General features: G+C 49.4%; 1 protein-coding gene across 1 annotated transcript in view; it reads right to left on the reverse strand.

Moving 5' to 3' along the window:
* TRIP13 (thyroid hormone receptor interactor 13) overlaps window positions 1-10300 on the reverse strand; it is a 24177-nt gene that overhangs the window by 10413 nt on the left and 3464 nt on the right. The window contains exons 3-8 of the mRNA XM_017515966.2: window positions 9324-9379; window positions 8655-8745; window positions 6067-6139; window positions 3108-3171; window positions 2160-2246; window positions 1818-1924 (exon numbers count right to left, since the gene is read on the reverse strand). Coding sequence (XP_017371455.1) covers window positions 1818-1924; window positions 2160-2246; window positions 3108-3171; window positions 6067-6139; window positions 8655-8745; window positions 9324-9379 — 478 coding nt within the window. The remainder of the gene's footprint in view (window positions 1-1817; window positions 1925-2159; window positions 2247-3107; window positions 3172-6066; window positions 6140-8654; window positions 8746-9323; window positions 9380-10300) is intronic.

Here is a 10300-nt window from a genome sequence, read left to right on the forward strand (position 1 = left end):
AGGCAGCAGCACAGAGCGGGCACACGGTGCCCTGGGAGCTCGCTGTGCAGGCCTGGTGGGGCTTGGCTGCACGTGTAGCAGCAGCAGAGCGGGCACACGGTGCCCTGGGCAGCTCGCCATACCCACCTGGTGGGGCTTGGCTGCATGTGCGGCAGCGCCACCTCCTGGGCATGTGGTAGAGCAGGGTGCTCAGTGATGGGAGAGCCTGGGGAAAGCCAGCTTTATCTAGACCCTGGCCAAGTGAGGGCAGGCCCTGTGCCTGTGAGCAGGGGTGAGCAAAGCAAAGGCAGGGCAGGGAGCACGTGGGTCCCTGGCAGAAGAACAAGGTACAGAGGTCGACTGAGCTCACAGCTGCTCAGTCCAGCACCAGGAGAGTGGGGCTGCAGGAAGAGCCAGAGGGAGGCCTAGGCCTGGAGATCACTACCCAGGGGCTGACACTCCAGAGATGAAGGCATGGACAGGCTTGCTGGGGGACAGGCAGAGTCCTCTAGAGAGGGGCTGGAACCAGGAAAACGAGGGAATGAGGTCAAGAGGCAAGAGTGTCTCCTTGCTTCTTCCTGAGCCACATGCCCTTGTGACTGCTGGGAAGGAGGGGTCATGGTGACCTCCATCCTCTGGCTGCAGTGGGGGTGCACAGTGAGGGCACTGCTGTAATGCGGAATCCCAGGAAGCAGCGTGGGAGTGTGCCTGGTGCGTCGGGCATCAAAGCGGTGATGTATGGTCACAGGTGAATATGCAGGTCTGGGATACCCCCTACAGAACCCTGACCGACACTGGAGGAAAGGGGTACATGCCAGGAGCACACGCATGCCAGGAGAGGAGGCCACAGACAGGCCGTGTAGACCCTTCCCTGCGGAGAGATGCCAGCACAGTGTAAGCTGAGAAGGAGGCCGGGGAGGGAGGCACAAAGAGATTCAGGGATGGGCCATCAGGGCGACAGCGCTGTGCCAAGTTCCAGGAAGAGAGAAGTGAGCACTCATGTGAACGGGGGGCTGTGGGGCTGTGGCAGGGGTAGGAGCCAGATCACTGCAGACTGAAGGATAAGCCGGGAGAGAAGGAAGTGGACGCAAGGAGAAGCATGCAAGAGGCAGGCGAGCCCCCTCCAGGACCTGCACTCTCCTGCAGCTGACCCCAAACAAGCACTTCTCAGGAAGCCGGAGACGCTCCCTGTGGTGAGACAGTGGTGAAGGCCTGAACAAAACATTCCTCTGCACAGTTCAGTTTGTGGTCACCCCACACTCAACTGTCCAGCTTCTGAGAATGCCCTGGACTCACCAGGCACCCTGAGGGCAGAAAGAGCACTTGAGAGAAGGAACCTGAGTCCTGGCTGAGCGCCACACAGGGACAGACAGGCTCTGGCATGTGGCCGTCCCTCCCCGGGCTTGATCAAATGTGGGCTTTACGCTGACAAAAGGCCCTGGCCCTGCGAGGCTGCACTGTGGAGATGTGGACATCCGCCCACGAGGCTCTCTGCCCTGGGCCAGCAGGGCACAGCTGTGATCACCTACAGGCAGCACTGGCTGGTGCTGACACTAAGGCCGGAACACAGCAGTTCTTCCTTTCATGCTTTTCTGTGCTACGTAAAATTCTTACCATGCCCGTTTTTTTTCACATTTTTAACAAACTAAAAACAATCTCTTTAAAAAGCGTTTATGATAATCTGCCTCCAAGGTGGAAAAGGCACCGATGCTCAATGCCAAATGCACTTTAGGTAAAGAGCTGGGCACGAAGACCTACGGCTGCGCACTTTTCATGCGTTTCTTTGGAACAAACTTCTCTATCACGTCACAGGGAAAATCGCTGTGTGTCCTGGTTACCTTTTAATCTGATCAATCTGGGTCAAGACGGCATTGACCACGCGGATGGCATCTGACGGCTCGGTGCCCGCCCTGCAAGCGTTTCGGGCGGCTGTGAGACTCTCCACCTGTGGGGATGGAGCAAGGGGGTCAAAAAGGACAGGGCCCGGCACCTGTGAAAAAGTGAATGAGTGGGTTTCCCACGCCTCGCCTGTGGATGCTGGGGAAAGGCATCCAGCGCAGGGAGGGCTGGAGGGCGGCCTGGCCGTGTGAGGCGGAGGCCAGGAGCATCAGGAGCAGGCTGTGTCCCCACAACAGCAATCGGCGATTCTGTCATGAATTTCCTTGTCTGGAAACGCCTACCTCATCAATCAGCACAAACACCAGAGCGTCTTTATCATCAATCAAATCCTGAATCTTCTGAAACATCTTGGTGACCAGCTTCCCGCTCTGGAACCAAAACACCCTGTTAGCATCAATGTACAGGGACCACACTGCCAGGGGCACAGGGGACCCTGACATGGCCTGCGGCCCCAGTTGTCCCCACAAGCCCACTGTCTCCTGACGGCCCCTCAGAAAGCTCCCTAAGTCAGAGAAGCCAGGGTGGCATGGGCAGCATGGGAGGAGGTCTGCCTACCACTTTCCCCTCTGCTTTGAATGCCAGGGTGCTGACACCTGAGGGTGGCGTGGGAGGAGGTCTGCCTAACACTCCCCTGCTCTAATTTGAATGCCAGGGTGCTGAGCCCTGAGTTCACACCTGACCTGTCTGGGGTGGCACAGTGAGGGCAGCCTGGACCTCTGCTCACCTGTCTGTCCTCTCTGATGAGGAAAGAGACAGACGACAGATGCAAACAGGCTGGGGTGCTCTCCTCACAATGAGCCAGGTCCCACCTCACTTCACCTCACCAGAGGGACATGCAGACGCCAGGTGACTTGGGCACAGCTCCTCAGAGGTAAGGGTCACCTGACATGTCACTGTCTGACCCCGCTCAGCTCACAGACAGCACTGGGGTGCACGGCACCAAGGATGTGCGTGGCAGGGCTGCAGTCCCCAAGAGTGCAGGCCTGACCTCCTGAGAGTCCGTCGAATGCCCTGTCCCATCCAGTCAGAGGTTTGGGGAGGACCAAGCAAGCGTCCCCAGGCCCCAGCTCCGGAACCTTCTCTGATCACAGTCAGCCCCCATCCGCACCCTCCTATCCCACCTGGTTCTCTGCTGAAACTTCTGGAGGAGGATTTGTCTAACATACAAGACATTTTTTTAGCTACACAGTTGGTAATCTAGACACCTACAATTAATATATAATACTTACTTCTGAAAACCACTTAGAAAAGAGGCTGTGGCTGTTTATTTCAATTAATTGGCCATACTGGTACCTGGGATATAAAAAAGGAGTTGAGAAAATTACTCATCAGTCCTACGGCATCCTCCGCGGCAGCCACTCGTGCGTGTGAAGGCAACATCTCGAGGGCCCAGTATCTGGGGAATTACAGTTACTGACGAAGAGCTGAGGAATCTGGCCTTCTGTGTACTGAATAATTATGAAACAGTCTAACAAGAGTCAATCAATAGTTCTAGACTGTACCAATTAAGTTACTTGAGTTAAAGAATAAACTCTCCCATTTTAAATCCACTTATAAATTATATTTCTATGTTTAAAAAGAATTACCAGTACTTATGTAATATGCAAAACAATACAAAATAGAAACATCGAGAGCTTTCGGCAGGAGCTGAGCATTTTTCCCTCCTTCCACAGAACCCTGAAGAGCATGATAATTTGCTTTCTGGCACGGACCCGAGAGCTCAGGAATGCTCAGGTGGCCTAAAGTTAACCTCAACACACACAGACTGACCGGAACCCAGAACATTCCTCCATCCCTTCACAAGACTGCAGACAGACGTGGATGCGCTCAGCCACTGACTACATCACCCGAGAAGACTGAGGCCAGAGAGAAGCTGACTCCCAGGTCCTCTTTTCAGCTTCTTCCAGCTCAGAAGTCCACAAAAGAAAAAGAACTACTTTCAGAAAGCATCACTAGCATTCCACATGAAAAAGAGACCATTTACTCATACTGTTTATAAAACAGGGGAGAGATACAGAAAATCTAACAAAATAAAGACTGAGTTGAATGTTAAACAAAATTAATTATAAAACATTTTGGTTCTTTAACAGAGTCAGGAACAAAAGCTTGCTAAGGCTTCCTTTTGCCATTTCTAAGCCATAAAACCAATGTACATTTCCAGATCTCTGTACTGGAAAAAGTTATATTCCTTAAAATCACATTTTCCTTCTCTTGGGTTTCCCTCTCTGCCCCTAAAGATCTTTTTTGGTTATTCTTTTCTTATCCCATCACCCAGGCTCACCACGGCCTGGACCTCCTGGGCCAAGGTGATCCTCCCGCCTCAGCCTCACAAGCAGCTAGGACCACAGGTGTGTGCTACCAAGCCCAGCTAAGGTTTTGTACTTTTTGTAGGGTCAGGGTTTCTCCATGTTGAACAGGCTGCTCTCAAGCTCCTGGTTTCAAGTGATCCACCTGCCTCAGCAACCCAACGTGCTTTGATTGCAGGCATGAGCCACCATGCCAGGACGCCCCTGGAGATCCTGGAAACACACGCGTATTTCAACATGTGAAAACAAAGGGCAAGCTACTAAACATAACCGAAGGGGTCAAAATAAAGAACTTCCCAAGGTAAAAACATTTACAGGACATCTCTGCGGAATAAATTGTATGTATATGCAATTAAACCTCACGAGATTTCCTCTAGTCATACTGGAGTAACAGGAAGCAGATTTACCACCTAATCTTAAACAATGAGAAAACCTAGCAAAATGAATGAAACCGTATGTAGCAGTGAGGGCTGGGGCTCCTGAGTTGGGACTCCTGGCTTTCTGCTGGGAGGGAGCCCAGGTGGAGCACAGCTACTTGCTGAGGCGGGGAGACAAGGAGTTCAGGGAGTCTGAGGTGACTGAAGGCTGCAGAACAGAATTCCAAAGGGGAAGCAAAGACGAAGAAAGATCTCAGAGGAGTGTCCGGGAATCCTCAGATGTCCCTGGTGTCTTGGATGAACACTCAGGTGTGTGTGAGCAGGGGACAGCCCATGCAGCTGTGTAAAGGGTGCCTGTGGATCCGTGAGCTCACACAGGCTGGGAGGAGTGCACACTCCAACCACCAGGGTGCAGAGTGCTCACGGATCCTTCAGCGCACTCAGTGGAGACCTGAGAGGACCACAGTTTAGTATTAACACTAAACCTAACCGCCCCCCAACAAAGCTTAAAAAAACAAACCTCAAAGGATCAGACCTAATCACAGGTAATGGAAATGCCCAACAGAAAACCCAAAACTCACTAAAGGAAGACAAAATCCAAACACTTCAAATCACAACGTTCAGCACCTAATCAAACACCACTTAACGTGCCAATGAAGCAAAACCATGTGACCCATAACCAGAAGAAAAACCAGTCAAAAGAAACAGAATCAGAAATGACAATCACGATGGAACTAGCAGACAGAACATTAAAACAGCTGTAAGCTGTTCAAGATTTTAACACGAGCGTAATGAAAGAAAAATATAAAAAGAGCAAAATTGAACATTTGTAGCCAAAAAATACACTACCAGAAACGAAAACTTCACTGAATGCAATTAAAAGCAGACTAGATGATGTAGAAAATCAGTCAACTTGAAAATACAGCAAAAGAAACTTTCGAACAAAACATGGATATTTCTAAAAAGCTGAAAAAAAAAACAAAAAAAGAAAGAGCACATGAATGTCCTGTGGAACATCGGGCAGTTTAACATGAAACAGACAGACTCTCAGACAAAGGGGAGGGCGAGGAAATTCGGCGAGGAAACAGTGACCAGATATTTTCCAAATGTGATGAAGACAGAGAGCCCCAGACGGAACTCCAGAGGAAAAGACAAATCCATAATGAGAGACTTAACATTCTTCTCTCAGCAATGGATAAAACAGGAGAACAGAAAATCAGCAAAGCTACTGAGAAATCTGCAGAACACTCCATCCAGCAAGGGGCAGAAAGCACAGTCTTCTGAAGCAATTCACCAGCAGAGACCACGTGCTGGCAATCAGGTAAGTCTCAAATCTTCAAAGACTGAAATCATACTCAAAACTATGGTGAATACAGAAGACTCAACTGACTTACGCTGAAGGAGAAGAACCTATTATCTGTGTGAAATGATTTAGAAAAACAATAGGACCTTCTGTTAGATATCCCGTTCCCACGCCTCTCCTCTCACCAATGAGTGGAAGTTACCTGCTGGAAAGTCTAATGGTCAATTTCTGGGCTAACGCTTTACACAGTGATGTTTTTCCAGTGCCAGGAGGACCTGTGACAAAGATCCAAGCAAACATATTTGTAAGTCAGTGCTGCAACAAACTTCTTAAAACAATAGTAAGTTGCATTATCCACAGAATACAAAGAATACAGTGAAAAGCTATTAACATTATTACTACAGTAAAGTCTGCTTAGAAGCTTAAACGCTACACAATATGACCAATACACTTAGGACTCCCCCTCTTTCTTTCTGATTTGTACTCACTCGTATTTCTGGTCCCAGCCTCCATCGCCTCCCTACCCCGGCACTGCTCACAGCTTCGCGGCCTGCAGTCCCACTCAGCACTTGGAGTGACCACTGCATTTTCTAGCCTACGTCTTTGCCGACACCTGTCCTTGTCCCCACACTTTCTCTACGAAATCCACTCATCAAAGCATCTTTCAGAGGTCCAACACACCCTTCCTGATCAATGGAGGTGGAGGGGTCCCACCCTCCTCAGGCACTGACGAGTTCTGTTCCTGTCACCCCCAGAACCACCCTCTCCTACAGGCAGTTCTCAGTGGGCTCAGACCCCACACTAAACTTGAAGAGTGGTGGGGGCCAGCGCTCTCCTTGCATGTCTGCCTGCCAAGCATCCCCCAGCACGATGCCTCACAGAAGCTGTGGGGTGACCGACGTGGAAAAAGAAAGTATCTAACAGAAAACGGAGACACGCAACTCTGATTTTCTGCAACTGCCGCCCCCAGGTTCAAGTGATTCTCCTGCCTCAGCCTCCCGAGTAGCTGGGATTACAGTCGCATGCCACCACGCCTGGCTAATTTTTGTACTTAAAGACAGGGTTTCACCATGTTTGCCAAGCTGGTCTGGAATTCTTGACCTCAGGTGATCCACCTGCCTTGGCCTCCCAAGGTTTTAGGGTTACAGGTGTGAGCCATGGTGCCTGGCCCTGTGCAAGCATTTTCAACAATTAATGAGAAAATACATAACTGGTTCCAAACGGAAACAACCGACTTCACTAATGAAAGTAGCTGGCTGCTGACTCTGACGGTGTTACGAGGACAGTGTGCTGGGGATATCTGCTCTTTAAAAGAACCTTGTTAAGATCATGCCATCACGCAATCTTAACCGTGTAAAGAAGCCAAGTATTCTTCGAGCTTCTGTTTAATGCTTTCCTACAGTTTGGTTCTCTCGAGTCCACTCAGTTCCCGCGTCACTGTTCTACCCAGTGATATTGAAAACAAAACAAAACAACAAACCGTCAAACTTTTCTCCCGAGAAGAACCAGACAGAATTTCTTTAAAATACGGCTTTTTCAGCTTACTCCACACACAGTAAAACTCTGAGCACTACAAAGAAATATGAGGCACTGCTGTCCTAAACAGTTACAATCAGCTGGGGAAACAAGGCAGAATTACTGGAAATGTTTAATAACACAATCGCCCCCCCCATCTTTCCAAGGTTTCAGTTACCTGCAGTCACCCGCAGTCCAAAAATATTAAATGGAAAATTCTAAAAATAAACAATTCATAAGTTTAAAATAACTTTAATGAGTTGTTACAATGACTCCCTTTTCCTACTAGTCATTACTGTGGCTCTCTTACTGTGCCTGATTTATAAATTAAGCTTTATCACAGGAACGTACGTATAGGAAAAGTCTACGTAGGGTTCAGTACTATCCGTGTTCCACGTCTGTGGCATCTGAGGAACGTCTTGGAATGCGGCCCCCACAGGATGACTTGATGAAGTGCCAAGTAATAAATGCCCCAAAGGCCCGGCGCGGTGGCTCACAACTGTAATCCCAGCACCTTGGGAGACTGAGGTGGGTGGATCACCTGGGGTCAGGAGTTCGAGACCAGCCTGATCAACATGGCAAAACCCTGTCTCTACTAAAAATACAAAACTCAGACGGGTGTGGGGGCACATGCCTGTAATCCCAGCTACTTGGGAGGCTGAGGCAGGAGAGTTGCTGGAACCCAGAAGGAATCCAGGAGGTGGAGGTTGCATTGAGCCGAAACTGGGCCATTGCACTCCAGCCTGGGCAACAGAGGAAGACTCCATCTCAAAAAAAAAAAAAAAATACAGGCCGGGCGCAGTGGCTCACGCCTGTAATCCCAGCACTTTGGGAGGCCGAGGCGGGTGGATCACGAGGTCAAGGGATCGAAACCATCCTGGTCAACATGGTGAAACCCCGTCTCTACTAAAAATACAAAAAATCAGCTGGGCATGGTGGTGCGTGCCTGTAATCCCAGCTACTCAGGAGGCTGAGGCAGAAGAATTGCCTGAACCCAGGAGGCGGAGGTTGCGGTGAGCCGAGATCGCGCCGTTGCACTCCAGCCTGGGCAACAAGAGCAAAACTCCGTCTCAAAAACAAAAAACAAAAAACAAAAAAACAAAATAAATGCCCCAAGTGTCAAGAGCTGGATCTGCTGCACAGAGAGGGACGTTCCAGGACAGCTCTGGCTCCTTCAGAAAACAAAGGCCTGTAACTCCTTGCAGAAGGACAAAGGAAGAGTGAAGGCTGAATTTGTGTGCCTTATCTCGGCGAATAAAAGCCGGCATGCCTTACCATGGAGCAGCACCACCCGGTTCCAGGCGATGAGGTTGCTGTTGACGTTCTTGTCTGAGAACAGTAACGTCGTCATCACATAATCAAGCAGCTGACAGAAGAAAAAGAAAAAAACTATGTAAGGGTACCCACAAGGCAGGGTTCCCAACAAATGTGCCCCCAGGGCTCGATTGTACATGAGAAGAGGGAGCAAGGGAGCAAGGCTGCCTCCTAAGAGATCATCACCTCCAAGTGCTCATTTCACAAGAGAAGGTGCCTCAAAAAGGTAAGAGGAAAAACACGGTCTGCTGCTATTATAAATATAAGAAGAGAAACAAAATGACCACTTTTATTTAAAGTCCCAACAAAGAGGATGCAGGGGTTGAGACACACTGGCCCTCCTCCGTGCGGACCAGGCCTGCTCACCTTCCCTCCTCCCATCTCCAGAAGGTTCAGCTCTCTAATTTGCCTTCCCCTTCTCCCTTGCCCTCTTCTCCCGCAGGGCGCTGCCCAGAGGCCAGCTCTACTCTGGAGCAATCCTAGAGGACAGACGTCCAGGACAAGAGCTGCCAGCAGACAGGGTTCCCCAAAACACATCTGAATCAAGTTGCTCAGGGGTGCTGGAGAGCAAAACAGTAACGGTTCTTCTTCAAATAACAGGGCATTCTGGGAAAAGGCACAGCAACTTACATGGGATTTCACTTCCACATCATACACCAAGCTGTCCCAAAGCCCGTGGAATTCAGCTATGACAGAATAAAACAAAGACCTGATTTCAGGAACGCAGGCAATGACACCCACCATTCGTCGCCCTGAGCCTAGGCCTGGGCTTCCCACTGCGCCGCACAAGCTAAGGCTACAATTGTGATTGCAGGAAAGTGCCAATTCTGCACATTTTTCTTCAAATTTTAATTTTTATTAAAATCAAAGATGCAAAACAAACGCCAGTCACGTATAACTTTTGGCAGACAATTGGATGGAGTCAAAGAATTACGCTTAATGTCTCGTTATCACGCGCAATGGTCTTTTTAAAAAACTCTAGATAAGTTCCTACCCATCTTTTGCGATACTGTTGTCACATATTTTACATTTATGTGTATTATAATCCCCACATATAATGTTTTCATTAAACTATCCATTTTTATTGTGGTACACGACACATCATAAAATTTATGATCATGACCACTGATAATTGTCTTTTGTGAGCCCATGCTTCAACACAAGCTCAGACACTAAATCCACCCGGTTTCTCCACACAATGACGGAATTCAGCCCTGGTCCCTGCCTGCTAGAGCCCATCAGCCCTGCCCACGAAAAAGCATAAAGAAGACAGAAGGGAGCACGTGAGAAGAGCACACGGGCACTGTCTGTTGGCCGTGGCTCTGAGGAACCCACCCAAAGGAACCGTATGGTCCCACACTGGAAATCTTTACTTTCCTCTGTTCTGATCTACTTTCCATTTCATAAGAGATAAAACATTCTAAAATCCAACAGAACAAAGGGACAAATAACTACGCCCTGGAACACTGACACGGCAGGGAGTATGCAGTCCTCTGACCTCAGCCTACACTACGCCGTGCCATCACACCCCACATTTCACCATCACACCCGCGCCCCAGCATCACCCCAAGTCTCACCATCACCCCCCACCTCAGCATCACCCCCGC

The sequence above is a fragment of the Cebus imitator genome, unplaced genomic scaffold (genome assembly GCF_001604975.1).
Source record: "Cebus imitator isolate Cc_AM_T3 unplaced genomic scaffold, Cebus_imitator-1.0 Scaffold567, whole genome shotgun sequence".
Lineage (NCBI taxonomy): Eukaryota > Metazoa > Chordata > Mammalia > Primates > Cebidae > Cebus > Cebus imitator.